The sequence below is a fragment of the Strongyloides ratti genome, scaffold srae_chrx_scaffold0000004, assembly GCF_001040885.1.
Source record: "Strongyloides ratti genome assembly S_ratti_ED321, scaffold srae_chrx_scaffold0000004".
In the NCBI taxonomy this organism is placed as follows: Eukaryota; Metazoa; Nematoda; class Chromadorea; order Rhabditida; family Strongyloididae; genus Strongyloides; species Strongyloides ratti.
Genome location: NW_020171512.1, coordinates 353,944 through 371,042, shown reverse-complemented (window position 1 = coordinate 371,042; position 17,099 = coordinate 353,944). Strand labels below are relative to the sequence as shown.

The 17,099-nt window shown below is 19.8% G+C and overlaps 3 protein-coding genes across 3 annotated transcripts; all 3 read left to right on the top strand.

Moving 5' to 3' along the window:
* Positions 1-1,366: 1,366 nt before the first annotated feature.
* On the top strand, positions 1,367-6,166 carry SRAE_X000207900 (Hypothetical protein; the record flags this gene model as incomplete). Its single annotated transcript, XM_024643729.1, has 5 exons — positions 1,367-1,423; positions 1,472-3,850; positions 3,891-4,413; positions 4,570-5,495; positions 5,543-6,166. 5 exons carry the CDS (start codon positions 1,367-1,369, stop codon positions 6,164-6,166), a joined length of 4,509 nt encoding a protein of 1,502 aa, XP_024499550.1.
* Positions 6,167-6,745: 579 nt separating this feature from the next.
* SRAE_X000207800 (Hypothetical protein) lies at positions 6,746-8,811 on the top strand (the record flags this gene model as incomplete). The annotated part of the gene is made up of 2 exons (XM_024643718.1): positions 6,746-6,811; positions 6,862-8,811. The coding sequence occupies 2 exons, from the start codon at positions 6,746-6,748 to the stop codon at positions 8,809-8,811; spliced, it is 2,016 nt and encodes a 671-aa protein (XP_024499549.1).
* A 5,581-nt stretch (positions 8,812-14,392) lies between these two features.
* On the top strand, positions 14,393-15,028 carry SRAE_X000207700 (Transforming growth factor-beta, C-terminal domain-containing protein; the record flags this gene model as incomplete). Its single annotated transcript, XM_024643707.1, has 3 exons — positions 14,393-14,422; positions 14,469-14,813; positions 14,855-15,028. The coding sequence occupies 3 exons, from the start codon at positions 14,393-14,395 to the stop codon at positions 15,026-15,028; spliced, it is 549 nt and encodes a 182-aa protein (XP_024499548.1).
* Positions 15,029-17,099: the final 2,071 nt, after the last annotated feature.

Sequence of the window (17,099 nt, the reverse complement as noted above, 5' to 3'; positions counted from 1 at the left end):
GAATTGGATATAAGTTATTTAGGAAGTAAAAAGTTGAATTGAAATCATTAATATATATAAATTGTCTTTATTTCAATTGAAAATACTGTTTATTGTTTTAAATAATATAAAAAAATAGTTAGTTATTATTTTAAGCACATTAATAATTATCTTATATACAAGAAATTACTCTCAAGAAAGTTGATATGAAATACATGCATATTATAAAGTTTGTTTTGAAAGTTTAATGTTGCATAATATTTCATTTATAGCATACAGTTATATTTCATTTTATAAACTTTTTTTTTTCTTTTACTATATACCTTAACTTAATATCTTTCAAGATTAGTAGTGATTTTAATATATATATGTATATAATTTTAAGCAAGCATTAATATTATTATATTTAAAAATAATTTTATAAAAAAGACAAAGATTTTGAATAAATAAATATTTTATTTAATTAATAATAAAAAAAAATATATAAATGAATTATTATTAATAAAATTATATTCTAATTAAAAAAATAAATTAAAATTTTTCAAGATATTATATAATTAAAATAATCTTAATAAATTAGATGTATACAAATAGACAATAGTTATTGTTATATTATTAAAAAATATTATATATATATATTTTTTTTTATATTTTACTACTAAAACTTAAAAATTGATATTCTTTAATAAAGAATTTTTTTTTTAAGATACATAAATAATATTTATAATATGTACTGTTTTTTAGTATTATAATTAAAACAAAGATTGTATTTTAAATAGCATGATAATTTATAGACTTTTCTTAGAAAATATGTAAATTTTACTTTTTTAAAGTAAAGAATTATTTTATACATTTATTATAATTATATATAACAAAACTAAATTCTTATTTGCCATTGTTAAACATAATAATTTATTCTTTTTTATATTTTTATTCAAATTTATATAACTTTACATATAAATGACTTTTTAATATTTTAAGTAAATGAATGTATCTTATAAGAGAATAATATTTTTATATTTTTAAATTATTTAAGAAGTTCTTTTTTTTACATAGTTATTCTTTATATCATTTTATATTTATTAATACCTATTTTTTGACTTCTTTTTGATTTAAATAATAATTTACTATGACAACAATTTTTTTTTTTATAAAAAAATAATATTATTAAATATTTGTATATATTTATTTATTTTTTATCACTCCAGAGACATAATTCCACTTTTCTTCATAAAAGTAAATAATGTTCATTTTGCATTTAGTATTTTGCGACACGTGTGATTTATGTAATATACATTATCTACTGTAAAATCCCATTTTTTTTATTGTTAGTTAATTATAATTTTATTTTAGTTCAAGTTGGGCTTCCATAAAATCAACCAAAATAATGAATGATACATCAAATAGTACGGAGTTGGAAATATCTTTAAATTCATTATCAAAAGTAAGATTAAAAAATTTAATGAAAAAAATAAATATGATTTTTTTTTAGTCATCTTCACCATCAACAGGAAAATTACGTTCAAATAAAAGAGTATCAATACAATTTGATCCTAATAGAAGTATTGTTGCAGCAGGTGTGTCGGAAAAGTTATTAAATCAACCGGGATTAGAAAATGTTAAACTTTATATAGAAGAAATAAGAAATGCATATGATTATGCTACTGCACAAAATAAAGATGCATTAGAAAAGTTAGAAGAACTTAGAAAAAAACTTGACGATGTAACAAATTCTTATGAAGAGGAGAATGTTCGTTTAAAAAATTCTATTCGTATGTCAGACTATTCTCACGTTAAGTTAACACAAGAGATAAAATTATTAAAAAGACACTTGACAATTAAAGATCAAGATGATAGTGAAGTAAAACAACGACTTAGTGAAACATTAAAATCACATGATGACTTGATAGAAGAAATGGAAAAAGTTCAAGAAGAAAATGCTCAATTAAAAGATTCAATTATTTTATTAGATTCTTATGAAGAAAAGATAAAAGAGTATGGTGAAATGGTTAAAGTTCTTGTTCAAGATAAAGATATTTTAGAAGTAAGATTATCGGGTTTACAAAAAGAATTGCAAAAACAAATTCTTAAAAATACAAATTCAGATAGTAATAATATTGAATTACATTTATGCAATGCATCAATAAAACAATTAAAGAAAAAAAATGATGAACTCCTTAATGATTTAATTGCCATAAAAGACGAAAAAACAAATCTTGATAAAACTGTTAAACAACTTAAAGGTACAATATTTAATTTAGAAATTGATTTAAAATATTTCCAAGATCAAGTAGTTGAACAAGTTAAACTAATAGAAAAACAACAAAAAGAAATAATGTCTTTAAAAGCTGAAAATAATAAATTAAATGAAGATAATATACGTCTAAATGAGGAATTGAAAAATAAAGAGTGTATATATTTATCGAATGAAAATAGATTACAAGAAGAAATTTCTTCCATTATTCATCAAAATAAAGCACATTTGGAAAAAATTAAAGAAGAAAATTACATTGAAAGGGAAACACTTATCAAAAACCATGAAGAAATGATGAAGGTAATGGAGGAAAAACATAAAAATGCAATAGTCGAAATTCATAAAAAAGATGAAGAGAAAATTGATGCATTGAAAGTGCAATTTAATGAACAATTAGATATTGTTGCAATTGCAGCAACAAGGCGTTCAGAAGATAAAATAAAAGAACTAAAGGGTCAGGTAAAAGATTATGAAACTCAATTGAATAAATTAATGCTTGAAAATAAAAAATTAATGGAGGAAAAAATAAGTAGAGAGGAGGAACTTAGAGATGCCGAAGAAATATATACAAAAAATTTAAATAAAAAATGTGATGAATGTACGGAATTAAATAAATCATTGTCATTTACAAAAGAAGAGTTGCATAATTATATATCTTTTGTTGAACAGCTAGAAGGAAATATAACAAATTATAAAAATAAAATAGAAACTGTTCTAGAACCAACAATTAATTCACTTACTGAACAAAATAAAAAACTTGAAGAACAATACGTTGAGAAATATACACTTAACACAAGTCTACAAATGGAATTGGAAGAAAAGAAAAGAGAAATTGAATTTTTAAGAATGCAACGAGATAATAATATGCAACAAACTTCTACAAATAATGAAAAACAAAACAATAATACTCTTTCAGATCAATATTTACATGAATTATCTGAGTATAAAAGGTATTCTAATGAACTTTTAGATGCGTACAATTCACTTAAATTAAGTTTTGATAATCAGGCAAAAATTATCAATGAGGGCAAAAATTATACGGATTTTCTAACAAAAAAATTAGAAGAAAAAGATTTAATTATAAATGCTTTTGAAGAAAAAGTAAAAGAATTTAATAATTGTAACAATCATAATCAAGTATCTGATAAAGATTCTTCTGTTATTGAAAAAGAAACTATACAAAATCAGTATTTAACAAATGACACATTAAAAGAGGATAGTAAAAATATATTAGTTTGTAAAAATTGTGAAAAATTAGCAAAAGATATTTCAACATTGGATTATAAAGCACAAGATTTAATTTCGCAAATAAGTTTCATGCAAAAACAAATAAATGGTCTTAATATTCAAGCTACATCATATTCTGATAAAATTGAACAACTTGAACAACAAATTGAAGTTTATGAAGATGAAAGATTGGAACATGAAACAAGTGAAAATGAGATGCGAGAAAAAATTAAAAAATTAGAAAATGATAATAATTTATTTTCTAGAGAAATAGGCTGTCTTAAAGAACAATTATGCTCTGTTAATCAAGAACTTATTGTTAAAGATCAAGAATTATCAAGACATCATGAACAATTATTATTGTTAGAAATTGAAAAAGAAAAATTAAGTGTAAGTTTATAAAAAGAAAATAATAACATATCATTTTTAGAGAGAAATAAGAAAAAATGATTTACATGATCATAAAAATGATGGTGATTCAATGATTTCTAAAGAAATATATGAAACAATTTTATGTGATTCTCAAATGTTGATAAGCGATTTACGTGATTTTGTTGATCGTGTATCTATAACTTTAGAATCACTAATGAGTAGACCATTCCCGACTTTACCTGAAGTTGATTATCCTTCTATGATTAATATTGCAAAGGCAGTTGTTCAATTAATTGAATTAATTCCATCAAAAGAAACAAATTGTAACTCTATAAATACAACAATTAATCCACATATTAATGAATTAAATTGTAAAATTCGTCAACTTGAAAATAAATTATGTGAGAATAATCAAAATTGGGAAAGTTTTTATAAAATTGAACATGATTGTAGAATGTCATTTGAAGAAAAACTTCGAGCAGCAGAAGAACAAATTAGTCGTTTAACAATTCAATTATTGGAGGATAGAGGAATAGACGAATTGCAAAAAACTCTAGGAGATTCAGCGATTACTGTTATTCGTAAGTTTTTTATTTCAAACTTTGGTGTCTGTAAATTTTTAAATCTTCATGTTAATTAATGTTATCATTCTTGTCCATTATTTTTTGTTTTTTTTTTTTTGTTTTGTTTTATGCTGTCTTTTCCTAACAGTTCCTTACGAAGCTTGTCTTTTATAGCACCAGAGGTTTTATCATCTATTCCTATCGGTATCAAAATGAAAATCTCAATTTTAGCGGCAAAACTTAGTACAAAGATGCTTGATAATGATGCATTATTAAGAGCAAATAAAGAAATAGCAGATACAAATGTTCTTCTACAAAATCGTTTAGATTACTACAAAGAAAAATTGGAGTCACTAGAGGAAAATAGTATGTGTGATCAATCATTAAAAGTCTTAAAAAATTCAGAAGTGGAAAATCATGAAAAAAAAGAAATGGAACTACTTACTGATGAAAATAATGAAGCAGAAAATGCATTTTGTAGTCAAATTGATTTACCCATAACATCAATAACTGAATCATCTCCACCTAATTTATCTATTGAAGATAATTCAAAGGATCACCAAACAACTAATATTTGTAATGATGATGAATTAGATTCCAATATTTCAAAAATTAATAGCATAGAAATTAATTTAGATACTATTATTGAAAAATCAAATTTTGAAAAAGATAAAACAGTTAAGTGTATTACTGAAAAATGTTTAGAACATGATAAATTAACAATTACACATACTGATATTCAATTTTCCAATAAAAATGAAATGTTAAATTGTATGAAAAATGTTGATGTGTCCGCATATGAAAATGAAAAATTAGTAATAAAACCACAATCAACTACAATAGATGCCACTTTAATTGAAAAAAACATTGAGGTAGAAAAACCAACAAATGATGAAGTAAATAATAAAGTAAACAAAATTTCAAATGAAATAAAACCAACAACTTCAACAAGTAAAAATGAGGAAGTTGATAATCAAGATTTTGATAAAACTGTTAATAATGAAACTACAAAAATTCTTTATCATAATAACGATGAAAGCGAAGGATTAAAAAATAAAAAGTTTGATAATAAAAAAAATATTCAAGACAATAATAGAAGTGTAAGTAAAGCCATTTTCTATAAAAATTTTAAAAATTTATATTTAAGGAGAATCTAGTTTCAAAAGACAATGAAACATTTGTAAAAGAGGATAAAAAATCTAGATTGAAAATTGATGATCATGTTACATTAACAAATAAAGGTGGAAGTAATAAAATATCATCTGAAAAAAATACAATATCTAAACAACCTAAAGGAATAAGTCCAATTAGTAAGGAAATTTTTGATCCATTTGAAATTACTCAAATAATAAAGAATGATGAAAGTAATATATTTGAAGATGTATTTTCTCAAGATATACCAATAAAACCTATAACAAATACAAGACAAAAATCTTCATCAGGTATTGGTAAAAAAAATAATACTAAAAAAATAAAAATTGAGAATGATATGTTTACAAACTTTAATTTACCTGATATGCATTTAAATCAACAAAATATTGTTCAAAAAGGAAATAAAGCAAATTTTAGTAGTTTTAATTCGAAAGGAGCATTTGTAGTTCCAGATAAAGTTTCTCTGAATCGTGACTATGGTAAATCAAGACAAACTAATGATATTGTATTACCACGCTCTGAAACACCAAAAGATTTTGTTCCTGTGGATTTCAAGAAAGAACCACCAAAAAGTATTTTAAAACCAAGAGCATTATCAAAGCCCAAATACACTAATTAAAATATGGAGAAAAAAAATTAATCTTGTTATTTTATTTTATCATTTTTATTGTTTTCTTAAAATAAAGTTAAAAATTTTTTTATTGTACAAGTTATCTTGTTTTAAATAATTTAATATAATTTATACTTGACAGTTAGGTCATTAAATCCTTCAACTAAATTACTATTGTTTATTTTTAATACATCAAAATGTTGTATTCAAATATTATATTTCTACAAATATAATTGTAATAATAAATAAATAACACTAGTCTTTTTAACAAGTTAAAACCTCTGTTCCGACAAGAATTTGACATACTAACTTTAAATTAAAAGCAGCAAGTACCTAACTGTGGTTTATCATATTTAACGCATAATTTTTCAAGTATTTCTCACTATGATTAAACATATAGAAACTTTTTCAAAAAAATTGTCCATTGATGTTTGTAATTTGATTGGTTAAGGAAAAAGTTGTTTCCAGTTGCTTCTGTAACAAGTGTACTTCTATTGTTGTATAAAATAATTAAACAAGCTTGATAAGAACTTTCCCATAACTATAAAAGTTCTACCACCAATGAATTAATCATTAGTTTGAACCAGCATGTTTAATTTTAGAAAATCAGCTCATAGCATATTTTTAGTATTAATAATTTTATCTTCAATAAATGTAAGTTATAAATTTATTCATATAATAATTTATTAAATTTCATTTTTCAGGCAGGATTATTAAGATATAAAAAACAATGCAATTGTAATAATTATCAACAATCTACTCCATTTTGTCAATGTTCTCAAGGATATCAGGCTCAATTTAATGCTGCTGTTATGATATCATGTGGATGTTCATCAACAGAAACTCCAATAACTTCAACTGAAATAACATTTACACCAACTACACCTTATTCAACAACTTCAACAACTGTTATTCCTACAATTATTCCTATTGTAGAAACAACAACAACAACAACAACAACTACTACTACTACCACTACTCAGGCTCCATTATATAATGATTGTGGTTGTAATACTAATAGTAATACAATGCCAATAACAATTATAAGTTGTATGAATACATGCCAAAATGTATGTAATGAAAATTGTGTTTCATCAGTTAATGTTTCAAATAAAGGTGCATGTTCACCATCATGTTTAAATTCTTGTCAATCATCATGTTTAAATTATGTTAATCCAGGAAATGAGACATCAACACAAGTACCAGAAAATTCTAACAATAATTATCTATCAAAATCAGATTCATTGATCATAACAATTCAACATTTTGCATGTGATGCTGGGTGTTCAAATAAATGTAAAGACATTGCTTGTGAAACAGCTTGCCACAATGAATGTACATGTCAAGATAGTTGTCAGAATCAATGTATTACTTTATATAATCAAACAATAAATACTTGTACTCCAGCATGTAAAAGTGCTTGTAATTTAAATAATGAACCAATTTCCAATACTAATATAGAAGTTATTACAACTCCTTCTACAACTACAGCAACAACAACAACAACTACTACAGAAATACCATTAACAACTACAACAACAAAACAACCAACTCAAAATTTTGAGCAAATTATTCAAAAGACAAATGAGTGCCTCCCTGTATGTACTGATAGTTGTCAAAATGTTTGTGTAGCTCAAGTTCACGATTATAATATTTGTGATTATGCATGTAAAAGTAATTGTGGAAATTATTGTGCTTCAACAGTAGAAAAAACTGTTACTAATGAACAAATTCAAACTAATAATGATTGTCAAGTAACATGTTTATCAAAAGGAAAAAGTGAGAATGAATGTTACGATTATTGTTTAAAAGAAGCTAATTGTTATGAAATATGCAACAAAAATTGTCTTGTAAATAATATTGTAGATGGTAATTGTTTAGAAACATGTAAAGCATCATGCAATATTTCTTCTCAATATACAACACAACCTACATTAACAAATGAACAAATATATCAAAATAATAATAATGATATATCATCAGTTTCAAATATTGAAACAGTACCTTCTTCAACACTAAATTGTGAATCAAATATACAAACAGCATCTTGTTTCTGTCAAAAAGCATGTGAAGCTTTCTGTACTGTTACTGGATCAGATTGTAAAAATATTTGTAGAGAAAGTTGTAATGAACAATTATCATATCAAATAAGTATATCTCTTCAACAAACAAATCCTTGTCAAACTTTATGCCAAAATAATTGTATGTATCAAAGTATACCTATAAATGTTTGCTTATCATCATGTAACGCTGGATGTTCAGTAGCAACTACAACTACTATACCATTCACAACAACTACAACTATTCCTACAACAACTACAACAACAGAAATACCTACAACAACTACCACAACTACTGTAAAACCTACAACAACAGAAGTTATTACAACTACTACAACTACGATGCAACCAGCATTAGATAATACATGTGTTCCACAATGTCAATCAACATGCTTACAAATATGCTTCCAACAACCAAAATCTTCTGCAGCAGAATTTCTTGAATGTCGTCCACAATGTCAACAAACTTGTAATAATACATGTACATTACCTGTTATAACTGCTTGTCAATATACAACTAATGAAGGTTCATGTCAATGTCCATCTGATTACACTTCTTGTGCTTCAGATAAATTATGTTGCAGAAAACATTAAATATAGTCAAATATTATCAGTAAAATATTTGAAGCTTTAAAACCATTTTACTATTGTCTGTATATATACAGTTATATTTTAAATAACATTTTACTTCATTGTACGCTATTTAAAAAAATAAAATATGCTTTAACAAATTAGTTTTGTAATTATTATCATTTTTTAAAATTCATTTAAAATATAATATTATATTTATAATATTTGCAGTTGTTGTATAATATTATATTATTATTAAATATACACTCAATATAAATATTACGGTATTAAATGAAAGCTTAATATTCTGTAACTAATTTTGTTTTTAAAAATAAATTAAAAGTTTAAAATTAATTATGAAAATTAAAAAATTGTAGTACCAGTTATAGTAAAAAAAATTTTTGATTATTTTTTTATACAAAATCTTTTTTAAACTTTGTATTTAAAAAATTTTTCAAATATGAATATACTTCTTAAATTTGTATTGTAAAAAAAAATTATCTTTAGTATATTTTTATTTATCCATTTTCAAAAATAATAGCTAATTAACAAATAAACAAGTACTATATACATTTTCTTTATATATCAATCTATTTTTAGAAGTAACATTATTTTGTAAACAAATCTCAACAAGTTTAAAAAAATGTTTAAGTATATTATATAGTATTAAAATGACGAAGTTTCTTCAATGTATAAATAATATATTAAATTTGAAATCATAAATATTTAACTTAAAAATAAAAATATTATCGGTTTAGATATACATTAGTAAAATTTTTAAAAGTTTTTTAAAAATAATAAAAACATATTATAAGGTAATTTTTTTTATCACAAAATATAAATTTTTTTTAAAATATACTTATATTAATATGAAAAAATAATGATAAAATGATAAATTTTAAATAAATTGCTTGTTTAATTTTATTTATTGTAAAAATTGAAATATTTTAATTTTATATTAAAATTCAAAAAAATTAATCATTTAAAATTTTATTTGTTTAATTTTTTTTATCATATAGTATAAAACGTATAAATTTTTTTTTTGAAAATTTATATACAGTGTAAAAGTGTTTATATATTGCATTTTACAAATAATTTTTAACTAAATGTTAACGTCCCGCAAAATGAAAATTTAATATTTTAGTATATAGAGCGATACAATTTATTCTTAAAGATAATAATGAATTTATTTTACTTTTATTCTCCTATATATTTAAGATTATGAAAATGTATTACTATAAAACACAGGTTATATATATTTAAATAATAATGTAAGTGTTAATATACATTTTGTATTACCATTTTTGATTATTTTAATATATTTTTTTGTACATAGTACAAAATGTAAGAATATTTAAATATGATATAAAAAAAATATATAAATTATACTTTATTCTTTTAAAATTTAATATTATTTCTAATATATAAAAATTAATACAATTGGGTTATGTTATAAATAATCAAAATAATCATTATTATCAATAAAAAATAACTAAAAAAATTTAATAATTCTTTTAATATATTTATTGTCTGTTAATTTTTATCTTCTGTTCTTATTTGATTTTTTTTCGTAAAGCAATTTATAAATTCAAATAAGTTCTTTTTTTAAATAAAATTTGTCATTTTGAAACATTATATTTAAGATTTCATTAAATATTATTGTACAAAATTTATTGAATTTTATTTTATTTTTCCATTACAATAATTTAATTAAGCTAATAGTATTTTCCACATTATTTAGTTATTAAAGAATTAAATTAATTTTTATAATGTTGAACTATCTAAAATATAAAATGCTTTAAGAAACAACACATTTTATTATAATTTTTAATATAATTATTTACAAAATATTTTTATCTATCTAAATTTAGAAACATTTAAAATTTAATTAAATTAAAATGTTACTTATTTAAAATTAAAAAATTCTTCTTTGGTTTTTTAAATTTCCATTTATTGAATAAAACATGAAACTTTTAATTTTCATTTGTACTAATATTGTACTTTATATATTCGTAATCATGATTGGGATAAGTATGTTAAAAGCAGAAATTGTTAGATATTTACAATTAAATTTTTTTTTTTTCATGTTAATGACCTTTTGAAAAAATAGAATTATCTGGATAAATAATTTTTTTAAATTTTGTCTAAAATTGTTAAAATTTATTAAAATTATTTAACAATATAATCATAAAAAATTTTTTTTTATTTAAAATTTTTTTCATATTATAATATTTGAAGGCAAATATGATAACAGAATTAATAAAAAAAATTAAAAAAACATCATTATTTTAAAAGATAAAAATTTTTTAACGCGTTAACATTATCAAAAAAAAATTACGTAATTATTATAAAAACTGTCAAGATTTCTGAATCATTGATAAAAATTTGTCAAAACATTATTACTTATGACGTTATCCTGCTCATTAAATCTATAAAGTATCTTATTTTAAAATAAAAAGATAACAAAGTTTGAAATTTAAAGAATGCTATTATCATTTGATAAGAAGAATTGAAAACTAATAAAAACATATTAAATAGTTGAAATTTTTATTTTAAAATATTTTTTATACTTATTATATACTAATATTTCATGCTTGTTTTTGTTAACTTTAAAATAATAACATACACTATTCAGTTGACTTAAATAATAAAAAAGAATAAGATATAATATTTTAACAATTGTTTTTAAATAATTTATTAGTATTTATTTGAATGAAAAGAAAAAATTCTAATTTGATTTTATTAAATTTTAAATATATCATATATTTGTTATCTTTATTTATATTTTAATAAACAAAAAATCCAGTTAAAATGTATTGAATAACAATTATGGTGTATCAGTTTCATCGATAAATTATTAGTTTAAATAAAGTTTTTCGCTTTAAATGAAACTATATTTCAAAACATTCTAGAAAATTTACTTTATTCAGTACAAAAAGTTAAAAATAGTTTTACTTTTTACATGCATACTTTTATTATAATAATATTTAAAAAAAAAAACTTGTTTTGATTGTTAATCAAATATAAACAAATTAGAAGCAATATTTTATTGATAAATAACAAAAAAAAATTTTTATCATTTTTTTAAAGGATCATTATCATATAAAAAAAAATAAAAAAAGCAAAGTGCAATATATTATTTTTACATAAAAAGTAACACTAAAGTTTTTATCTTTAATTTGCTATTCTAATTTTTTAAATTGTGAATATCCAGTTTATACTAATAAATAAAAAAATTACAATGAACTTTTATAAAGATTTATCATTTTTTTAAAATTTTAATAAATAAATATAATAATCTTTGAAATTGTTATAAAGAAAAATAGTTTTATGTTAAAAATTATTTATTATAATATAAATAAGTTCTTTAGTTTTTATCAATATTAAATCTAACGCAGTTATCATATAGATTTTTTACAAACAAAAATCTAATTTTTTTATATTTAGGTTATATATTGTCAAAGTTTTAATTGAATTTTTGAGTTATTTATGCAGATAAAAATAGATAAAGTTAATTTTTTTTTAAAAGTCTTTTCATTGAAAAAATTTTTTATTTTTTTATTATAAGTTATCATATTTTTAATTGAAAGTTGATATTACTTTTGTTCACATATCACAAATCTTTTATACATTTACATTATCAATTTGGCTGTTTTTATCTTCTTATTTAATCTTATATTTATATATATTTGTTATATAATATTCTGATTATTTTTTATAAACTGGGATTGTTTCAGTAGATTTATCATAATTTAATTTTTTTTGATGTAGATAAAAGATGGAAATATTTGAGTAGAATAAAAATCACAAATAAAAAATTTACTATTTATAAAATGAAATTTATTTATACTTCTAATATAAAAGAAATTTTATATAATGTTTAACAATATAAATATATTTATCAATTTTAATTATTAAAAATTTAAAAAGAAATTCAGAGTTTAAAAAAAAAACTGCACAATAATATTTTTATATTATGGTTAATTTAATATAATCACATTTTTAAAATAAATATAATATTTTTATTATATTACAAATGTTTTTATACAATAAAAAAATTCTTTTAATAAATTATTATAATTTGTTTATGATAAAAATTACAATTTTAATATAATTTTATAATTTAACAAAATTTATTTTGTAAATTTATTAAGTTTTTTAAAAGAAAAGTTTAAATATTTTTCTAATATTGAGGAAGATAATACTATTCATAAACAAATGGACATTTTTTTATATAAATATATTTAGTAGTAAAATCTTTTATTATATTATTATTTTTAAAAGTAATAAAAAAATCTGATATAAATATAATTTATTGAAATTGTACTATAATTAAAAAATAATGGTAATGTTTATCAAATTATTTTTATCGTTATCTTTTATCTTATTTTAAATATAAGTTTTTCTTGACATACAAACGATTTTCTTTTTAATATTTTTATGCCTATAAAATGGAAATTTTTTTTTTAAATTGTAAACATTCATCATATAAATCATGAAAATTTCTTTTTAAAATACACATTAAAGTTAATCGTTTTTTACTAGTATGAAATAATAAAATAATATTTATTAACATTAAAATACTAATTTTACCAGTATAAGTTATATAAGATAAATTTATGTGATAATTATTTTGTTAAAATTGTGGTATGTAAAAAAAATGTTTTTTGATAAACTAATTTTCTTTTAGTCTAAAAAATAATTCAGACACGTGTTTAAATATTAATGTGTAATATTTTAGGATTTGAATAAGTTAAAGATTTATAATGATATGTATTTTTTAATTAATTAACTGATTATTTTCAAAACAAATATTTGTAACATATCAATTTAAAAAATGATTTTATACCAACATTGATGACATCATTTTTTAATAAACTGTATTTGAACAAAATAAATATGATAAATGAAAAATAATTGTAAAGAAAAATATTGAAATTAATTATTTATATAATTTTTTATTTTTGTAGCTAATAATTAGTTTATTATTAAAAATACGAATATAAGCATTTTAATTTAAAATCATATAATTAATTACTTTTTATCTATTAATTTTCTTTTATGCTTATATAAATTTTTTTTATTTTTATAAGAGGAAAAATAATTATATATTATATATATATATATATCAACAACAATTAATTTGTATCGTAGTAATTTAGATTGTGATAATAAAAAAAAAGCACATTATAACAATATGGAATTTATAAAATTATTTACATAATTGTTAATGTCCATTCATTATACTTTGAATTTTTTTTCATTTATTATTCCGTTTAAGAAATTTATTAAAGTTAGTCGTTCTTGAGTGATCTAAATTTATCTAAAGATTGAAGTTTATAAATGATTTGTACTTTGAAAATAAAGTCATCAATACACTTTATCTATTATGCGCTTACAAATGACAATATGTGCCGTCAAACTAAATTTTCTAGAATATATCAACAAGTTTTATTGGGCGGCCATTTTTAACTTCACTTTGTAAAATAGATATACTGCCAGTGATTTGAGCGCAAATTTATTGTCAGAGGTAGAAAAAATTATAAAAATATTTCTTTTATTTAATAAAAGTAAAAAATTAAATAAAGAAATAATTTTTAAAACTATGAAAGTAAAAATTTATAGTTTTCAATCTGTAAGTTTTTTTTCCCTCAACAATATAAAAATATACATTTTTCTAGATATTTTTTCTATCTTTATTAGTAAATAAATTAATTTGTGAATGTAGCAAATCAAAATTGTCTAAAGAAATTTTAGATGAATTTAGAATTAACCAATTTTTATATGAATTTAATAGGACACTTTCAAGAATACCTGGAAAACTTATTACAAATTTTAATTTAACAAAAACTTTATTAGAAAATAATAGAAAAATTAGATCTATTAATGAATGCGGTGGTAAAGATGGAAAAAGTTGTTGCAAAAAAAAATTAAAAATAAATTTGCATTCTGTTGGATTCAATTTTATTTTAAATCCCATCAATGTTGATATAGGAAATTGTATTGGTAGTTGTATATTAAATGATGTAAGTTAAAATAACTTAATTATCTTATAAAATATTTTTAGAATCAATTTCCAAATGCAAAATTATTAAGAATTTCTGGTATTTCAACGAAACAAAAAACATCTTGTTGTTTTCCTGATGCATTTGAAAAACAATACTTTTATATTTATACAGAAAAAGGAGTTGTTATGAAAGCAATTGATCATATGTTTGTTGAAACTTGTCGTTGTACCTAAAACTACGGTCAAAAATTATTTCCAAATGTTTTAAATTATACTATAATTAATATTCATTAATAAAATTTTTTTCACTATATAATTTTAATATTTTTATAAACTACATATTTAAAATAAATTTAGCCACCCAGAAAAAAGAAAACTTTAATATTATTAAATAATTTTATAAATATATAAATGAAACACTTAATCAACTGTTATATTTATATGATAAAATAATATAACGACTGATATGTATACCTAAATAATTGAACTTTAAATATGAATTGATAAATAACCTTTAATCTTATAAAAATAAAGAATAAAAAGTAAAATATCATTAATATTAATATATTTAATATAATTAAATCTGAAAAGATATTTTTAAAACATAGTAAAAATATTTATTATTTATAATACTTTCACATTATTATTAATAATTAATCAAATTTTTTACATATTATATATTATAAAGAAAAACCATATAATATGTTATTACATCAATCATGAAAGAAAATTGTTTGCAACATTATATTGTTAAAATTTATAAATAATATATCTTAAAAATTATTCCTAATTCACATTACAGATAATTTTAAATAAAGTTGTTACAAATATTTTAAAATCTTTCAAACTAAAATATAAAACTTTAACAGCTAAAATTCTAAAAATAATTTCTTGTTTATAATAAAATATAAACTTTTTTTTTCTTTAAATTATATATGTATTTATACAAAACAAAAATTTTAACAATGAAACTTATAATACCAATAAGATTAATTCTTTAAAATACATTAGCAAAATAAACAGCAGATGTTTTTTTTTTCAATACCATTAAATTAAATCTTCAAAATTATCCATAAAAAGGTGACTATTTTTTTTAAGTTATTTTTAAAGCAGGAATTATCTCTAAAAAAAAAACAAATCATAAAAAATCTTTCTACCCTTTTTTAAATTAGAGATTGTTGTAAACTAACCTAACATTATTTACATATAAATTGTTTACTTAAATACATATTGTAACTTCATTTAATTATAAAAAAAATATATATATCATACAATTATTATATTGCAAACATTTTATAAAGATTTAAAAAATTTTTCTTGAATAACAATAATAAATTACAGTATAAAGTTTGTTATTGCCCACTAAATATCATTAAATTGCGTGATACGTTATTTAAAAAAAAGTTGTATTTTGAGAATATTTTTTGTTTTTCTTTATTATATTATTCAAATTTCACTAGAATTTTTTTGTTTATGTATTTTTAAACTAAATTTTGCTGGTATGCAAAAGAAAACTTTGCGCATTATTAAATATTCTTTTATTTTCATTGAAAATCAAAGAAATTTTACATTAAAAATAATAAGAATAAAGAATTTGTTTCAAGTTTGCTTTATCAAAATAGAATTGTTGATTCATTTTATATTTTTAACAATATCTTTTATTTTTATTTAGTTCTTATATATCTTGTACTTCCAAATTTTATAAAAAAAAAATGAAATAAAAATCTAAAAAAAGAGATAAAGATAACCAAATATTTCATTTTTAAAGATGTCTACTTACATCAATCATAATACCTTAATATTTTATTATACCAATATCCTTTTTAAATAAAAAGATTTATTTATATTTTAAGAAGCAATTATCTTTAATAAATGTTTTATTTTATTTAATACTGTATTTATAAAACTTTTATTACTTCTTTATATCTTATTCTTTATAAAGTTAAGCTTATAGTGTACTAAATCGGAAATTTCTACCATTATTTTGAAAAATACAAACTGACATCATTATCAGTATTTTTATTCTAATATAATCAGCCTAATTTTATTGTGCCAAGTGTTAAAACTTTTCTTTATTTATTTAAAAAGTTAAAAGAAAATTGTTACGTTATTTATGATGTAAAGCTTATTCTACAATGGACAAAAGGATTATCATATTAAATTTTAGCACATGATAGAATAATTTAATATTACAATCTTATTAGTTTAAATTCAAGTATAAATTTGTAAAATTTACTTAAAAAATGCCATTGTTATATGAAAAACATTTATAAATACATCAACTTCATTTAATTTTTTTTTTGAA